This window comes from Ambystoma mexicanum, chromosome 13 (genome assembly GCF_040938575.1).
Source record: "Ambystoma mexicanum isolate Mex_15411 chromosome 13, UKY_AmexF1_1, whole genome shotgun sequence".
Taxonomy (NCBI): Eukaryota; Metazoa; Chordata; class Amphibia; order Caudata; family Ambystomatidae; genus Ambystoma; species Ambystoma mexicanum.
The window spans coordinates 527,104,071-527,123,685 of NC_090938.1; the positions used below are offsets into that span (position 1 = coordinate 527,104,071).

General features: G+C 46.1%; 1 protein-coding gene across 3 annotated transcripts in view; it reads right to left on the reverse strand.

Annotated features, from left to right (window-relative positions):
- ACBD4 (acyl-CoA binding domain containing 4) overlaps positions 1-19,615 on the reverse strand; it is a 1,158,671-nt gene that overhangs the window by 521,155 nt on the left and 617,901 nt on the right. For all 3 annotated transcript variants that reach the window (XM_069634234.1, XM_069634235.1, XM_069634236.1), the window contains one exon: positions 5,617-5,800. In XM_069634234.1, coding sequence (XP_069490335.1) covers positions 5,617-5,800 — 184 coding nt within the window. The remainder of the gene's footprint in view (positions 1-5,616; positions 5,801-19,615) is intronic.

The following is a 19,615-nucleotide window of genomic DNA, read 5'->3' on the forward strand; positions in this document are numbered from 1 at the left end:
CACAGGGAGCCAATGCAGGTTCCGTAATACGGGGGAGATGTGTGCTCCAAAAGGGGAGCCAGGGGCGCCCCTTGCGGACAGATTTTGCAACCGCTGCAACCGTTTAATCAGTCCCTTAGGTTGGGCCAGGTACAGCAAGTTGCAATATATGTGATAAAACCATAGCGGCAACCACGGGAGGGTGTAGCGAGGTTGGGGTCAGAGGTAATACTCTTATCGAAATCTCCAACTGAAAATGACCAGCCTGACAGACCGCAGAGACTTGTTGGTCCATAGACAAGGATGCGGATAAAACCACACCCAAGTTTTTCACTTTCTTAACTGGAGTCGGTAAGGGCCCCAGGGAGGAAGGCCAGAAAGAGGACACCCAGAGTGTAGGATCTGGATAGCCCACCACCATCACCTCAGTCTTGTCCCCATTCAGTTTGAGCCCATTGTGGTTCATCCAATCTCCAACCGCAGTCAGGTAGCCCTGCAGGCACGACGACGCCTAAGCCTGATCCAGGTCTAATCTGATCAGTATCTGGGTGTCGTCAGCATAGGAGTAACACTTGACGCCGAAGGAGCGGATAAGACACACCAGGACCCATATATAGATATTAAACACAATATGCGACATGGAGGAGCCTTGGGGCACTCCACAACTGAGGTGACAAGGAGCAGAAAGAAAAGGAGGTATCAAGAGGGTCTGAGTACGATCCGCAAGGAACGGACTGAACCAGGCAAGTACCTGTCCAAATATGCCAAACTGGGAGAGACGAGACAGTAAGATGGAGCGGTTGACAGTGTCGAATGCCACTGACAGATCTAACAAAATCAGGGCACCCACTCCACCTGCATCCAGCAGTCTGGTCATATTGCCCAGAACGGTGACCAAGACACTCTCCGTGCCACGACCAGGGCGGAACCCGGACTGGACAGGGTCTAGGCAATTAGAATATTCTAGAAAGGTAGATAGAAGGGGGGTCACCAGTGATTCCAAAGGTTTAGCCAAGAAAGGGAGGAGCGAGATAGGCCGGAAGTTAGATGGAACAGTAGGGTCCAAAGTAGGTTTTTTCAGAAGGGGATCATCCTGGCAGACGTCAACTCCTGAGGGATGGATCCTGTTTGAAAGGAGTCGTTAATTGCTTTGCTAATTACTGATGGCAAACCAGGGGAAATGTCTTTCATGACCCGTAAAGGAATAGCATCTGAGGGGGAACATGACTTAATTTTACCAATAGCCGTCAGGATAGTTTCCTCAGTAAAGGTCGGAAAGCAGGACCAAGTATGAACAATGATGGGATCGGAAATAACGGGGAGCGGAATGGAGTTATCAGTAGGTCCAGACCTTATCACTGCCTGTGCGATGGTTTGTCTAATAGCGTCGATCTTAGAAATAAAAAAATGAGATAAAGTATCACAAAGCTCCTGGGTAGGTGTGACAATAGTGGTGAGCCTCTCTACAGAGGTGAGATCTTTAACCGCCGCGAAAAGGGCCCTAGGCTGAGAGAGAGTGAGGACTCTATGTTGGTAGTAAAATGTGCCATTTTGGCAGCTTTAATTTTGGCTGAATAAGCAGCGGAGTGTGCTTTGTATTGGATTTTAAGAGCCGGATCATATGATCTACGCCATTTGCGTTCTGACTGGCGTAGTTTAAGGCGTTCTTCTTTCAGGAGGTTAGTGAACCATGGTTCATTGGGCAATCTGCAGGGTTGAATCAGCCGAAGAGGGGCAACCATGTCAGCAGCTTCAAGGAGGTGAGGGGAAAGCCAGGGTTGAGAGGGTTTGCGGGTAGGGCGGAAAGAGGAGAGAGGGTGAAGTTGATCGAGGTTGGAAGAGATGGAGGAGGACAAAGCTTCATTAGCCGAGAGAGAGGAGAAATCAGAGAGAGGGGGGGTAGGGGGGGAGAGCAGGTGTCAAGGAAAAGAGAGGGGCTAAAGTTACAGAGATCCCGTCGAGAGAAGGATATGGGGGAGGAGGATGGAGTGAAGGGAGGGAGAGGGGGAGTGAGGGAGAAAAAGTAAGGCATGGTCAGAAAGATAGTTGGGAAGATAGAGACTGGGGAGGAGGAGAAGATAGAGATAAAGATAATATCAAGAGTAGAACCCGAGGAGTGAGTAGGAGAAATAGGGAGAGGAGTGAGAAGGTAGGAGTCGAGAATGGAAAGAAGAGGGGATGGCTGATGGGAAGAGGGAAGGTGAAGTTTGAAGTCACCAAGTACTGTAAGGGGAGAGGGGGAGGGTGAGATGAGGGAAAGAAGGTGATCAAGGTCATCATAGAAGGAGGAGAGGGGGCCAGGTGGTCTGTAGATAATTAGAAAAGAGATAGCCAGAGGGGAATGAAAGGATTTGTACAGATATTCGATGGAAGGGAAGACAGGAAGAGGCGTTCGAGAGGAGGAGGAGTGACAGTTAGGGTGATAGAGGAGACCAAGGCATCAATGCGGCCAGAGGGGTGGGAGACATGAGAGAAGGAGGAGGAGGAGGTGGTAAGGGAAGCAGGTACAGTAGAGTTGTGAAGGGGAATCCATGTTTCTGTAATGCAGAGAAATTGAAAGTTGAGTCTCAAAAACATGTCCAGCACAGCTGCGGTCTTGTTGCAGAGGGATCTTGCGTTCCAGAGGGCAATATTGATGAAGCTGGAGGGTTCAAGGATAGGGGGATAGATGAGTTTGGGACGATGAGGAAGGGCAGAAGGGGGATGGCGTGGACGGGGGAGAGGTTGAGCGAGGGGGTGGTCATGAGAATGAGGGAAAGGGATAGGAGAAGAGGCAAGAAGTGGGTGTCGGAGGAGGGGAGGGGTGCGGAGAGTAAGGAGGAGAGTGGAGAAAGGGAACCTGCATGTAAGAGGGGGAGGAGAAAGTGATAGACCGAGAGGAATGGTGGGAGTAACTAGCAAAGGAGGCTGATGAAGGAAGGGAAGAGTTGAGAGGTGGAGCTCAGGGAGGAGCAAGGTAACTACAGGGTCTACGGTGGAGAGTACGCTGAGGAGCTGTGGGGTAAGGATGAAGAGGAGGTGCAGCTGACTAGGTGGGGCAAGGAGCTGGAACAAATAGGAGGGCAGAAAGGGGCAGGTACAGCAGTACTGGTATGGGCATCAAAAGTAAGGAGGTAAGAAGCAGGTAGGGAGGATCACTGAGGTCAGAGCAGATGATGATAACAGTGCCCGAAGCAACCAACCAGGGAAGACCGGGGGGAGGGGGCCAGTAGGGTATGAAAGATGCAGAGAGCGCTGAGGAAGTCACTGGGTGCTAGGGGAGGTCTAGGAGGCCGTCAAGGCCAAGGTAGTAGGTGAAGCAGAGTAGAGAAGAGAGTCACAGGGAGTTGGGCGAGGTCACGGAGGAGGCCAAGGCAGAGATAGTGGTGGAAGCAGAACTGCGTGTGGGGTCTGGGTAGTCACAGCGCTGGCTGGTCTAAGGCGTGAGGCAGCCACAGGATTGAGAGGGGCTGTCGCGAGGAAGACCGAGGCATGCCCAGTAGCAGTGGAGACCAGCAGTCGGGGAACACAGATGGCAGGCCAGCAGGAACCAGGCAGGTGTAGAGTCAGGCTGCGTGAGGCGGGTAGGCCCAGGGTGGTGAATACCGACTGAGGTCCAAATGCAGCAGGAAACTTCAGGAGAACACAGTCAGGAGAACACAAGATGGCAGGCCAGCTACAGGAGAACACGGTCAGGAGAACACAGACTGGAGAACACATATGGCATGCCAGCAGGACCTAGGCAGGTGTAGAGGCAGGCTGCGGGAGGTGGGCAGGCCCAGGGTGGAGAGGCCCCACAGAGGTCCAAATGCAGCAGGAGACGTGGACGTACCAGCAGCAGAGGGTAACAAGGGCCAGAAGGACAGCGTCACAGCCCAGGCTGGCTCAACACCACGCGAAGAGACAGGCCGTAGGAGGCGGACAGGCCCACGATGGAGAGGGGCAGCAGAGATCCAGCCGCAGCGGGTCAAGCCAACGAGATACAGTGGTAAAAGTCAGGAGCAGAAGGAGCAGCACCGCAGTACAAGCACGTAAACACCCAGCCGACAAGTCCCACGGAGGAGAGGAGCAGTCAATAGAAGACGGGGAGATCCAAGACCGAGCGGGCACACAGAGACCCGGAGAACGTGGGGGAGGCGGGGGCACCAGCGACGGAGTAGAAGAGTAATCTGTGGGAGAACGGTGCCGCGCAATCAGTCCAGACGAGGCACGGAGGCAGGCCACTGGAGGCGAGGTGAAGTGGGCCACCCCATGGGAGAACCGGAGCAGAGACAAGCAGGGTCACCCCGTGATAGGACTGAAGCAGGAGCAGACCCCAGGGGGATCAGGGGAGGACCAACCAAAGCCGCCACATGTCCGTCAAAGAAACAGGAGGGGCCCCGACGACTCAGAGCCAGGCCTTGCAGCGTCCCACCAAGAGGACCGGGGTAGGAGCAGAGTCCGGGGGCAGAGGGCAAGCCACCACCGCCACACGCCCAAGGAGGCCGCTGTTTAAAGAACAGTGCAGGTCAGAGGCGAGCCCTGGAGGAATCAGGCGGTTCGCAGTCAGGACCAAGCAGGTTGGAGGAATAGTCCAGGCACAGCAGAAGGTGGTCAGACTCGCCCACTCGAGGGCATGAGCAGGTATGAGGTTTAACTGGCGCTGACGCAGCAAGTATTTGCAGGCTGAGATCAGGCAGAAAGAGGATGCGAATCACAGGGAAACTTGAGCCGGAGGTGCCCCAGAGGTAAAGAAGCAGGAACGTAGAATGGGTCTCAGGAAAATTGCAATTTATATTGATTTAGAAATGTTTGAATCAGCCTGATGTAGGGAGACGCTGGATCAGGCGACCAAGCTTCTGCACCCCTTGGTGGTGTAAAAAGCATTTGGCCAGGGTGTGAAAGTAGATGAGATATCACACCACACAACATTACCCCTGCCTTTGTTAACAATGCTACGATTGTTCTCATTAATCAACTGTCTTATTTCTTGTCCCACATGTCAAAGAAAGTGCCCAGCTGTTTTAGTTTTAAATGCAGACATGGCAAATTTGACATTAGAATATAAATCCTGAAGGCAAGTCAACAAATTAAATAGCAAAACAATACCGGGTAAATTAATATCATTACTGGTAAAATTCACTCACAAGCTGGAAAGTTTTCAAGAGGGGGTAAAACAAACATGCCAGCGACTCTTAACAGAAGCAGATAGAATATGTTGCACGTAGAATACAAGTTAAGCTATGCTGATATCAGACCAGACACTGAAAAGCAGAACTCTAAGATGACAAGATGGATTGGGCAATAGTAGCTCTCCCTATGGAAGCAAAAAGAAATAAAACAAAGCTTTCCATAACAGTGATCCACTACATTATTGGATAGATGAATTTCAGCAGGTAAATAAAGTCAACATGCAGTTAAAAAAACTTTCTATCCTGAACAGTACAACGAGAAATGTCTACACTGAAAAGACAATTCACAGAATTGCTATCAGAGATTAGGTTTGAAAGAGGGATCTATTGTCAAGAACACAGAGAATGAAATATAAATATTAAGCTTATACAATAAGTGGAATTCAGAGATTGTAGTTATTGAAGAGATGGGTCAAATGAGGGTTCACTGTGTTGCATATCTACATGTAGGGAAAACAAAAACAAAAAGAACGGTGCCGATTCTTACCTATGGCAGTCCGAAGCCCCTGCAATGGAATACTCTGTTCGATAGGCCTTCCTGTTCTCTCCCCATAGCCCTCAACACCAGAAGACTGCTTTGCACTTGAATCCTCACTTTCACTGCCCCAGGATAACTGAAGAGATTCCAAATTAACTTGATAGCCATTCTCACAATCCAATAATGCAGAATTCTGTGCACAAATGTAAAATGAAGTTAATCGTTTACAGTATCTCACACAAGTATAATCACTTTACTTTTTTATAATTGATAGATCATCTATTTCTCAACATATCAAAAGTAGTCACCTGTTTAAAGTTACTCAATGTAACGATTATTGTACTTTTAGTTCATAGTCCCCCCTCCTCCATTTTTACGAGATGTAATCCTACAGGGATGAGATTGCAGCACTATACACAGCAATAATCTTGTAGAAAAAGAGCCAGGAATACACACAGGCTAAAAATGTGCACCCTCGCACACCCACAACTCTTAACCAAAAGACCCTTTTGCATGGTCTGCTAACATAGAAAGGGAACATATTAGTGGGGTCGGTCGGGCATATGGTGGAAAAGGGTCTAGAGGTACAGTAGTCACTATAGCGAGTACGTTCTTGCGGGAGGAGGGCAAGCAATGAAGTTAGTTGGAGGATGGTAACAGTCTGAATTGTAGAGTCATTTTAAGATGATCCGGAGAACAGCAAACCTCATGTCTGCTCTACAACTACAGTTGTGCTAGTAGTGCCCCTGCAGACGCCATGGATGAAGTCCAGGTAGCTGCCCTGCGCCATACTTCATTGGAAGGGGCTGCTTGAATGACTCAGAAGCTGCTTTGGCTCTCAAAATGTGACATTCCTTTTGGAGGGGGAAGATCCCTCACAATCCTCCTATCAATTGAAGGATTGAAGATTGAATAGCCTGCCTGCCTGCCAGGAGGTAAGCATCCATAAGTGGCAAAGTCTGGTGGATGCAAGAAACAGTTAAGTATGTTCAACATAGAATGTCAGCCCTTTTGCCACATCAGAATTATGTAATATTCATTTTGGTTTGTCAGCAGCATCTAGGAAAAATACAACAGGGTTTATTTTCTTATTTATATGGAATTTTCTGACCACCATTACCAGAAAAGACAAATGTGTGCAAAGTACATCGTGGTCTCTATGAAACTGAACGAACAGTTCATCTGAGCACAGAGCTTGGAGCTCATTAATGCACCCTATGGAAGCGAGAATCATGGGAAAGTCCACTTTGCCGGTAACTATCTAAAAATGTATCTCTGTCATGGGTTCAAATAGCTTATGGTGTAGTTCTGATAAAACAAGGTTATGGTCCTATGCCCGTTCAAGCGTCATACCAGAGGAAATAGTGGATTTGGGACACTGAAGTGCAGGGACAAAAAAAGAGTTGCAAGAATAGAATTCAGATCGGAACCTATGGCCAAGCGATAGGTGTGGCATGAGTTTAATTTCAGACCGGACTCCACGAATCTAAAAATTAATGAAAAGATTTCTCCAAGAGATGCATGGCGTGAACTGGCACTTCTCTTCAAGAACCAGTACCAGTAGCACAACCAGTTTCTTTTCTACAGAACAAGAGTGGAATATGTGTGATAAGCACATATGATTCATGACTAGAGAGGCCCATCTGACCAAAGATTAAGTCCTCAGGGCCAAATCACCAAGTTCAGCGATTGTGGTGAGGGGGTGAAAACCTGCCCTCCCTAATGGTGCAGGATAGTTTGAGTTGAGTGAGCATGCTCAGAAAATGGCGAGATCTAGGAGATCAAATTACCAACACTCGCCGGCTACAGTGCAGCTACCAGTAACACATGGCAGTGAGGGGGCCTGCATGGTTTGTGTATCATGTTTCAGATTTCATAAATTGGAGGAAATGCATAAAGAAACTGAGGGGGTGGGTGTAGGTGACCTGTTGTGATGGATCATAACCTGTACACTGCTGCATTTGTTTATCAGTGTGGAACCTACTACTCAAAAATGAGTCCCATATAATTAGTGCTGGTTGGGGTTCCTGTAAACAACTTGCGCAAATCCCAACTCCACAAACCTTTAACAGTTAGCTTTAATAGGAACATTATTTATTCACAGAGTTTAAGTGATAACAAGACAAAACAACATTACACAATGCGGTTTCTTGAACATTGCAACTCACTGAAAAAGCAAAGGAGAGAAAATACAATATCTTAGTACACAGGAATGGTTATACAATAGACAAACATGCCAACTGTTATACTATCAAGCATAGTGCACGTAACATGAGAATCCTACCCTGAAGATAGCAGAAGCTTGAAACAAGTGTCAGTGATGACCTCAAGAATGCATTAACTCCCGAAGACAGTTCAAGGGTTTTTATTGGAATTGTAACAGGGCTCATTAAGGGCCATCCCTTTCTCTAATATGGTGCGGGCAGTTCCCTCCCTAGATCAGGCGTCCCTCAACCCCAGGATGGTCTCCAGAGAACGGTAACCCCTACTGTTTTATATTCAGCCTTTCTGTGGGAGATGGCCTGAAGGCCAATGCCCTTTCCAACTGACTCCCCTCTTGGGACAATCTAAGTAGTCCCTAACCTAGGTCCGCAATGATGTGTAATGTAAGGATAAATGGCTTCCAGACACTCCAGCCCCACTGGGCTCTTCCCTTTCAGACCCTTGTACTCCTCACCCTGATGTTCCATTCTGCCTTCCCCTTTCTTTGACTCTCCTGACCTTCTTCCTTCCACTCTCCTTTATTTGCCTCCGTACCGCTCTTCCCCTCCGATGTTCTCTCTCAGTCTACTGCCCTATCTCTCCCTTCCCCTATTCTCCCGTCTCCACAACTACTCTCCCCTCCCTACTCGACTACTACTCTCGCCTCTCCAGTCCACCACTCTCTCCACTTGGTCGCTTGGTCCGCTTTCTGCTCCTTGACCTCACCCGAAAAACCAACCCCTTCCTGTTTCCTGTGCCCCTATTTATCTGCTATATTGGTGCTCTCCTTCACCTGGTTCCCCTGGGCCAACCGCTAGCTTTGTTCTCCCAGGGGAAATGCTACAGGTGAGCAAACACTTCACAAGGTTCTTAAGCCCATCCGTTTCTCAAAGAAGGGTACGCTGATTCTAGGGAATGGTGGCCCACCGCAATAACAGTCAATGCCCCGGTTCATGTTAGGGTTTTATGGACAGTTGATTATGCCAGTTTGCCAGGGACAACTCTGCAGCCTTGTCGCAGATGTAGGATTGGTCTCTGAGTTTTGCATAGTTTGCAGAAATTGCTGAAAAGCAGAGTGACTTGTTCTGCATATTCGCTAGAGTTATAACCCTTGTTCTGTTCTTTGTAGTACCATGTGCTTGATCTCTAGTCTGGTGTGTGGGTTATTTTGAGGCACGGCAGCTCCCTGCTGCCTCTCTACCAGTCAGGTTGCTTGCTTATTCTTCCACCGCTAAACATGCTGGATGTTGCAGTCCTATAGGACAAGAAAGGGACTGGGCAGCATTGTGCAGTACAGGCACGGGGCAAAAAAAGGTGCTACTCATTTCATGCAAGCAGATATAAATAGAAGGGATAGGGACAGGGTCCCTCCCAACCCCCACCCCCACCTCTGGGGCAGAACTGGCTCTAGTGTAGACTGTGGTAGGCCTCCTACCACAGGATAAGATGGCTCCCCGTTACCTCTTGACAGGGCCAGGACTCTGACACATGTGTTGGCAAGTTACGGAACTATAATGCTACATGCTAAATCAGTTGTAAAAAACATGGTGTAGTAAGTTACCAAATACCCAATATTATATATTCTAGTAGGTGCAGAAAAATATTTTGCCAAAACACTTTCTGTGACTAAAACATTTTCTCATAAAAACTAACTGTTAAAAATGTGTGGAGTTTGAGGTTTGCGCAAGTTTTCTACAGGAACCCGAATCAGCATCAAGAATCTGGCCTTCCCACAGGAGAACAAACACATCTCCCAGAGAGTGCTCCATAAGACTTGCTAGGGATGCAAACATTGAGCACTTGCAATCTGGGGCACAGCAAACAAGTCCACCAATGATTGTCCTAGTCCAAAAATGTCTGATAAGACAAAGTTGCTGTGTTTGGCACTCAGCAAAGTGGACTGCCTGCTGAGTATGTCGGTTTCCACACGGAGGGATACAGCCAGGAGAACCGCAACTGAAAAATATGCCTTGAGCGATCATTCAAATCAAAAGTTGAAGAGCAGGTATGTTGTCAAGGCAAGGCAGAATGACATCCTGAGTGTTTAAAACAGCCTTCAGACCCAAGATGTTATATGCAACTTTTTCACAAAAAAGTCGAGAAGACCAATACTTTCAATTACTTGCCTTGTAGTACACATTTTTTTTTTTTTAAACTGAAGACTGACTTCTGAACCATTTTGGAGCAACTTTCAGCCTACCGTGTTCTATGGTCGAGCAAGTCAAGCCAGTGTTATGTGAGCCAGTAAAACTGCCCTACCAAAACCTGTACAAATAGGGATTCCAACACATACGGACACTGAATAGGATTGGACCAAGCTTTTAAATATTAAAAAGTTTGTTTTGCACCATATGAAATTATAAGGCTTGTAATTTGCGATAGATCATTTGCTGTAGGGTTCGAAATTGAGGGGAGCTGGGAGCTATTTTGCTCCTGCTTGTAGCATAGGAGAGCCTGCTTAGCTTGAAACAAATAGCTACCAGTAGCTACGTTTGACACCCCCGGCCAGCTGGTGCCTTATGTGACATTAACTCTGAGTATTTGAGAATGTTAACAAATAAGAACTAGAACATATCCAGTACACATTTAAACATAATGGACCATACATAATGGGAAAAAAGGTAAAGAGTGCATCTCATAAGGAATTTACATTAGTGGTGCTCAGTGAACCCGCTCCTGGTTCCCCAACAGTAGCTCCTGCCTACTGGGTGATGCCGGACACCCAGGAGATGGTTTTAGCCCCTGCTCATTGACTCTTAATTTCAAACACCCTCGACTATTAAAGTGTTTGTGTGTGGATACTAATGTTGTGTGCAAGTAAGTTATTCAGGGTTATATTCAGAAAAAAAAAACTTTAGCTGAAGGAACTTTAAGGTGCAGGATTAATGCAACAAAACCACTGCAATTCAGCAGGTGTTGAGGCTACGACACCTCAACTATGAGCCCCCTTATTGGTCAGATCATAAGTACACTGATGACATCATCAATGGAACCACTGCCAACTACAGCACACTGATAAAATCTCATAAGACATCACTTTGACATGGTTAGTGCCTACCTTGTGCTTATTTCCAGCGACAGTTTGTTGTGATATGAAAAACAAAGGGATCTGTGAAACTGCTCCTCTTATTTCGTTAACCTTTGGGCCTCATTACAAGTTTACCGGTATCATGCCGGTAAATCTGCCAGGATACTGGCAAACTGTATTAACGTCACCGGCCCTCGGTCTGGTGGAATGTCCATCAGATTACGAGTGATGGTGACAGTGGTAAATCCCCATTCCGTGGAGTCCCATTGGAGAGGCACGTTAATTCTGCACCAGCAAAGTTTTAATGAGCCCCTTTACGTTATGTTACTAGCCTTTTCTGGACTGTTTCAAAAGTCATTGTTAATTAACTCAAAATGTATACTTCGTTTTTCACCATGCTCTGTTGTTGCATACTCCGTCCAATGCAAAAAATGCATTCAAGGAAATTACAAAGGTGAGACCTGCAAAGAGCTGCGTGAAAGGATGAACCTGCATGTATACACAAACTCAAACCACAAAACAGAAACACCAGTGGGACGACACTTCACACAGGATGGGCATTCATTGCAGGATCTATTGGTAATGCTTTTAAAAGGTGACCTCTCAAATACCACATACAAAACGACATGGTAGCTCAGTAACCTGAACAAAAAAGACAGTTATTGGATTTATGACACACTATGGCACACTTTGAGCCTAGGTCCAGCAGTGCAATTAAATCAACAAAGTGAGAAGAATCCCCATCACGACCATTTCACACTAAGAGTTACAAGACACTACTGTTCAGGATCCCTAATGCATGAGGGGCGCAGGAAACACACAACAGAAATCGTGGGTGTTATAAGCTAAAATGTCTGGCAACCATTACCGAGCATGAGACAAGCATGACAGTAGGACACTGCACCGTCCAAAAATGGGTGACGTATTTTTCATTTGCAACACTCTATGCAAGCTAGGAACCACTGTGAAGCTTCAGGAATAGTGAGGTAAAACTGGAGACTGCATCAGTTAAACCATAGAGCACATTTTTGTAGTGTCAAATTGTACATCAGCCAGGCAGCCTTAGCTGCTGCACTGGAATCACTAAAACGCCCTGGTGCTACTTGGAGGCTAAAGAACACTCTATTCTGTGATTAAAATACAAACTAACCCTGTTTTCCAATTATGTGTTTTCTAAGCGCTCATTTCAATAAAACTTTAAAAATAATATCAGTAGTTTTAGAAAATTAGTAGGGCCCACCTTAAGACTGCTTGAACATAACTTAATGGTTACATGTGAAAAGAATCATTTTTTTCTCCTTTTTTCTGTTGAGTGCAACTTCCAGAATGTGTACTGTTTCAACCCCTTGTGTCCCCTACTTCCTTATCATAGCCTGTTCAATAAGAAAGCAATTCCAGGCCCACATTTCATTCATTATGTTCCTCCAGCCAATGAAGTGTTCCTTTTTTTGTTTGAGAATGATCTGTGCTGTGACTTTCCTATACAAAGCATTTCATTATGCAACATCTGATGAAGAGGTCTCTGGGACTTCATAAGCTATTTTATTCCATCTCCTCATAGTGCTTTCAGTTAGTCCAATAAAAGGTATCAAAATCTGCAATATGTGCGATTTTAAAAATGGACTACCACACCGTCTAAATTTACTTTGCACTTCGCCATGCTCTGAAAGACTCTATACTTGTCTTTTTAATATGTGATTGCAACCATACAGACCACCTTTCAGCATATCCTGAAGGCTGCAAGGGAGGAGGCGATGCACCAGATAACGGTCACCGTAAAGCGAGCAGGCACACTGAGCACTAAATAAAATGGCCTTCAGGTACAAGACATTTATATGCAACTTTTATTTCACCCAAGTCCTGAGATCCTTACCATGCAGATGATAGACTGTTGCTCGCGTGGATAAGAACGCATCCATGGTTAGAGAAACCGAAGAGTCAGGAACATGTAAAGGAGCCTCATTGAACTTTGAGAATCTAGCCTACTGGATGTGTGTCATTCAAAGGGAACTGACTCAAGGACAGTGATACAGGCACTTAAGAAGCTTTTCATTGGAAATACTGATTCAATACTGTCCAACTTCAGTATTTAATAATACCATGAATCTAAATTTACTGTATTTTGAATACGAACGGCAAACAAACGTTACGCTAATCTACACTATTTCAGATGCAACAACACACTTTTAAATGTTGCAACTATACTGCTTTCAGGTTAGATCAGCTGTAATAGTGATATTAACAATGTCATCCAAAGTAAAGTCGTACACTTAAAACCATATTGACTCCCGTAGGCCCGTAAACAGATAGTGATCGAGAAAGTCAACAAAATGTTGGAAGCCAACATTATTGAGCCCTTCTCAAGTCCATGGTCCTCTATCGGGTTGGTCACTAAACCTGAGCGTTCCTGGAGATTCTATATAGAATTCTGTCAAGTTAATGCCATATCAGATGTCAATGCCTAGCCATGCCATGCATCGACGATCTAATTGATAAACTCGGAGCAGCCACCTTTCTATCGACCCTAGACTTAACTAAGGGGTACTGGCAAGTTCCCGTATATGGACCAGATAAGGAAAAGGCAGTGTTTTCAACACTGCTAGGATTATTCCAAATTAAAGTCCTCCCTTTCGGTCTACACAGTGCGCCAGCCACTTTCCAACACCTCATGGATAGAATCCTACAACCTGATTCTGATTTCTAGGGATCTTATATTGAGGATATTGTCATTTATAGTAAAACTTGGGAGGGCCATCACTCACAGCTTTATACCATCATGACAGTCCTCAGAAACGCTGGCTTAACTGATCCAGCTAAGTGCAGATTGGCCCAATCAGCCGTACTGCCTGCACTGAACATTCTCTTTGCTAATGCATCAACCTTTTTATTGTCCTTGTAGCAGGAGTTGAAGGATAAGATGAAGAACTAGAAGATGCTGTCTCAGCCTGACCCACTAGGGTGTCTGGTGTTGGATGCCTGTTGAGGAAGGGAGGATCTATAGAAGCTGTTCTGTATTTCTTTGTCAGCAGCTTGTTAACTGGAGGAACAGAATCTGGTTTCAGCCACTTCTCCATCACTCCGACTCTCAAAGCGGTGTGAAAAGGTAATACCGCTTCTTTTACCGGACCACTATCCAATATATCAGTAAGGTCGTCTTGTTCCACAATTGCAGCTGGTTTTTACCACCCAAGATATATCGAGACTTTACTGATTACGGACCTGTAGGACTTAATTTGAATATCCAGCTATCTCTGGGTTCCCAAAGTCAGTTTCAGGAGAGGTCTCCCAACTGCTGGTTTCTTTTAGTGTCTCTACAAGATTTTGCATTTTTGACACTTGTGAAATAAGCTCCTCTGGGAAATTGGGTGTTCCAAAATCATACCTAAATGGAGCTTGGTCTTCCTCCTCCTCCTCCTCGAAAGATCGACCCCACAGATCTAAAGAAATCTGGTCCAGGCAAAGGTTTATAAGACTTTGTCGAGTCAGTTGAGGGCTTTAAAGGCAAAGAGTGCCCGATGGTGTTGAGGGAGCCCAGGGCCTCGACAACTTCGAGGAAGCGGTCAGTGAATGTCTCAACGGCTTCAAATGACTTGATGGTTTGAATGAAATATTCAATGGTTTTGACAGTTTTGGAGAAAGCCTTGAGACCCAGGTTGAAGGGCCTGAACCCTTTTTCTTTGAGGAGGAAGATAATGGTTTAATTTTATGTGTCGACGAAGACTCCTTCGACTTGTGTAGAGGAGCCTCTCTTCCCGGGCTCTTATGCATGCAGGAAGGAGACACATTAGACTCCCCTCTGGCCTTTTTAGATGCAGACGGGTGGCTTGATTTCTTTGATTCCCTAAGAGGGGCACTTAGAGGAGCCTGCCTCTGAAAAATGCTGAGCATTTTTAGGTGGAAATCTTCCCATTCCGCAAAAGTCGAAGAATTTTTGGGAAAAGACACTATCAAGAGAGGAGGAAGAAGTCAATGAGGATCTATGGTGTTGCTTCTTGCTTTTTTTGTGAAATTCCGATCGTTGTGAACTCGATCTGGAGAGTCTTCAGTGTTTAGAACACTTTTTCTGAGACAACGCATCTCGAGTTGTAGGAGGATTTTCTTTTGAGCGGGGTAATGGAGGGGGATTTGGGAGAGGGCTTACCTGCTACAAGCTTCCCCTTCCCCCACTTCCTGTCCCGCAAGACCTTGACCGTCATCGACTTGGACAAGTCATGGTCGTCCACTTTGTGGTCTATCCACAGACACCACAGATAGACTCAGTGCATGTCTGTAATGGAAATTAAACCCGGTCTTCGTGTCGAGGAGATGTTGAATCGACTTTGTTTTGAGGTGAAACGTAATCAAAGTTTTGCTGAGCAAATCACTCCAAAGCACACGAACATGCAGAAAAACGACATTATGGCCGAGGATGCTAGGCAGGCCGTCAAGGGCCATGACTCGAAGATGCAGGGCACTCAACCCTAGGAAAAGAAAGTTCTGAAGCAAGCTGCAAACAAACTTGGATATATCAAAGATGAGGAAAATGTGGGAGGACAGCATCCATTTGAATGGCTGGATTAAACGTGTCCAAGATATCGTCCGGACTTTCCTTTAACAGGGGCTCTCCTTGGAGTAAAGGATATCATTGTTTGCACCCCGTCTGATGGGTCGGTGACTTCTCCATTTTTAAAACTTTTACTTGCTCCTGGAGCTTCTCTTGAGTGTCTTTTAACGCCCAGGTCTAGATTCAGTCTTTTATTAGCTTCGGTATACCAGTCGAGATAACTATCCCGTTGGCAGGGATCGAAATTAAGATTGGATAAGGAGGAGGTAAAAGCAGCTCCTGGTTATCTAGCATTAACCAGTGAGCAGGAGGTACCTGTAAGGAACTTACGGTGGCAACTGTAAAAACAGACACAGGTGATCACAGTTCAAGGGTGTTTATTAAATTGCATAATGGTTCAGAAAAACTCCTAATCTAAACCTAAATCTAAGATGGGAGCAAGCTACGACCATCAAATAATAATAAAGCAGTCCTAGTGGCATCTTGTCAAATAGAAAGAGCCTATACTAAAAACACTATTGCCAATCCTTACAACTAAGTTACAACAATAGTGTGGGATAATGTTCTCAAAGAAAAGAAAGAAGTGTTCAACAAATGATAAGTCAGGATGGTATGGCTGGGTCTCCCTTCTCCACATTTTTAGAGAAGGACAAGGCAGGACCTTTGAGCGCAGAAGACTCCTGGGACTCGCCAGCACGTGGTTACAGTTCAGTTCAAGTCTCTTTCCAGCAAAGTCTCTTTGCTTAGAAGGCCGACTGTAATCTTGTCCCTTGGCCGATTGCTCTTCACCCCTTGAATCTTCCTCCGACGGGCTCGGATCCTTCTTGCAACTTCAGCCTCCCTCCGTCGGGTTCACTATGGCCTCTCAAATGCGGATTGCAACTTCCCACTGCGGACAACCCTCGGCCGGTTTCATTCTTGTCTACACAGTGTTCACGGGTGTATTACTTTTCACCTCCTCTCACAGGCATCCCTCAAACAGGGTTCACGTTTGCCAAATATACAGTTCACTTTACGTTATCACACTGCGTGATTCACTCTCATGGGCTTTCCCTTTGGCATCCCTCTGTTGGGTTAACATAGCCATCTTTACCATAGTTCATGAGTATCCAACACAGTTAATGGTTTGTTTCAACTCACCAGAAAGCGGGAGTTTCTTTTCCCTGGCTTTCTTTCGGCATCCCTCTGTCAGGTTCACACCTGCCTTATTCCTCAATTTTCACAATCTTCCCAAAGAGCGGGGGTGTTCTCCTCCCCTAGCTTTCATTTGGCAATGCATCAGAGACTTTCTATTGTACAAGGGATTTGTCGTAACCTTTGTAGGACCACTCCGACACCATACACCGCCTTTTCCTAGGGCCTTCTGGTACAGGGGGTTTCAAAGCAAAAGGGGCCAGCGAGAGTCCTTTGAATGAATACTCCTGCAGCGCCTGACCACTCTGCAGCTGGCCTTTCTCTGGGCTTCCCCCAAAAGTTCAAACACACATGTTAGGGAGAATTCTCTGTTAAGGCTAATTTCCAAAATCTAGTGAGTCCCCCAGCAGCCTTGCTGGATTTTTGGGGTTTAACTTTTTCTCCTGCTAAGAGTGAGACTCTTTTTCTCCCACTCTTAGACATGATTTGAGCTATCCTTTGACTTTGTAATGTGTTTAATGGGCTATGGGGTCTTTTACTCCATAGGGTTTCATGTGGTTTTTGGTAAGTGTGTTACACAGCACCCTCCGTGCAGTAACACAGGGGTGTCATAGTGACCCCCAAACATAGACTCCATACCCTGGGACTGACTACTGTCTTCCAGGGCATGTAAAGTCACCATTGACTTTACTAGTCTTAAATTGGGAACAGAACCAGTACAAACCATCATATTGTGGAAGTACTGGTAGGGGTAATTAGATTGCCCCTGGGTCTGTTTTTCGAGGGGGCGCTGTGCAGTCCCCCCTCGTCGAGTTTCTGGCTGGTGGCAGTGGTTACCACGCGAAATATTCCACCGGAATATTTCCTATGGGATTTTCCCATTTATTTTAAACGCACCACTTTTTGGTGCAATGTTAAAGATACCGCTGGGTTATTTATTTTAGATTTATTCCCCGGTTGGGTCTTTTTGCCAGAACTCGGTTTTAAAATGGCGTTTGTGTTCGCCTCTGTAACTCCAACCCAAGTCGAGCCCTTTGTTCCACTTTTTGGCGGGCTTCTCCACAGAAGCCTCCAAAAGTGGTGCCACTCTGTCGGGGTCTACAGGATGTGTGGGAGGGGGGTTTAGGCACCCTGGACTGAGTTGCCTCGGCAACTCAAGTCACACTCTTGTGTGATTGGCCCAGTGGTGAGCCGCCTGGCTCACCACTTAGCATGTTTGAGTGACAGCTAGGACTGATGAATGGGGGTTTTCTGCATAAAAGCAGGGCTTTGGCGACTGGAACTTCAGAAGTCGCCACAGGACCAAAGAATCCGAAGAGGGAGAAGCTGAACCGACCTGCAACGACGGCACCACTGGTGGAGCCCTGCTGAACCGCCTCACCACTTTTCCCGACGACAGAGGAGATCTTCATTCCGAGGAGTCTTCTTCCTTTGACTGGTGGGGATAACCAGTTTGCCCGCCTTTTCGCCTTCCTGGATCTTCTTGTGGCCGCTTTGCCTGTGCCAAGCACCCCGGCAACCAGGATACCATGATTTACCACTACCGCGAATAAAAGGGTAGTACCTTTTAACCGGAGAACTCCGCGGCTGGTTCCTTCCCTGGCAGTGCAACGACCTTCAGCTTTCCTCCACGTCGAGATCTTCTCTTCCTCTGGACGACGCCACAACTTGCACTCGCTGCCAGGAACAACTGCCCCCGCTGGAGGATCCTCTCCATCTTAAAGGTACTGTGCCCGCCTAGCCTCCCTTGCAACGGTCTGTACGGGGTGTCTATTAAATCCTCGATTTACCACCTGGGATGACCCTAGGCTGGCTAACTGAACTTTTCTGAGCTGAACCAATTCCTTTTTGAACTCTCTGCAAGACTTTTCAAGCCTCTTAAACTGTGTGATCTTGGGCGCATTGGTGTTCTACTCTCTCTAAGAGGGAGCCTGGCCTCTGAACTTTTTGCTCACAAGTAGACTTTTACTTTCCTGCCTTTCTGGGTGCTTCTAAAGTATTAGTGTTGTGTGCTTTTCTAATTTCTGCCTTTTCCCTCCCTTTTTTGATAACTTATTGGAGTGCCATCTTCAGTTAAGCGCTCACCTCTGTCTGGAAATAAGTGATGTTAACTAAGACTTGTCTAATAAGGAATAAGATATGTATATATATTAATAGTGGCTGTGTTTTGAACTTACTTACAATAATAGTGCTGGAGTGTTTCTATAAGTGTGTCTTTAAATAAATAATCGTATTCTTTGATACCAAAGCTCTGGTCAGTGTTTTCTTGTGCTACTGTATTTTAGTACCTATCTTATATACTCTATATACTGTCTAACCCTTCTTGAGAGAAGTCTGGCTGCTCAGCCACAGCTACCAGGTAAATCTGGGTGGTACAGACTGCTACCAATTGGGTTTACTGCCAACACCTGTAGTCTTAAGCCTTTTGCAGTGGTACCTAAGGGAACTGCACAGGTTTCTGCCTAACACTGGTGTACAGCGGTGGGATCTGTATTGAGTATACATTTTAGTGTGCTTATAGATACCTTAGTGCAACTAACCACAAAACTTAGCACTAAAAAAAAGTTATTTTCTAACCTGTCAACTATGGAAAGTTATAGTCAAGAGTCCCTTGCTACAAAAACTGCTGATTGTTTAAGAGTTCTCTGTAAGCATAAGAATCTCCTGACTAAAGGCAAGAAAATGGAGCTAATAGAAAGCTTGTTAGCAAACCAAAGTCTGGATGGTGGTTCAGAGGAACCTACCACTCCAGCAAATGTAGATAACAGTAATGATATTGATATTGATCCTAGTATTGATAATCTTGAGTCAGAAGCAGGAGAGGAGGGTGAGGATGATGTAGTTGTCCCCCCCTAGGGCTCTACCTGCTCTGCCAGCTGTACCTACTGGACCTTTGCCAGGTCCCACATTTAGTCCCCTATATCTGGAACTGGAGAAAATGAAACTGGAATTGGAGTTTACGAAACTTAATACTCAAGCAGAACAAAAACACCAAGAACTGAATCGAGAACTAAGGCTCAGGGAAATGGAGCTCAAGCATGAGTTAGAGATGAAGAAATTGTCTGTTGAAAATGCTTCTCTCTCCGGATCCTCTAGGAGTT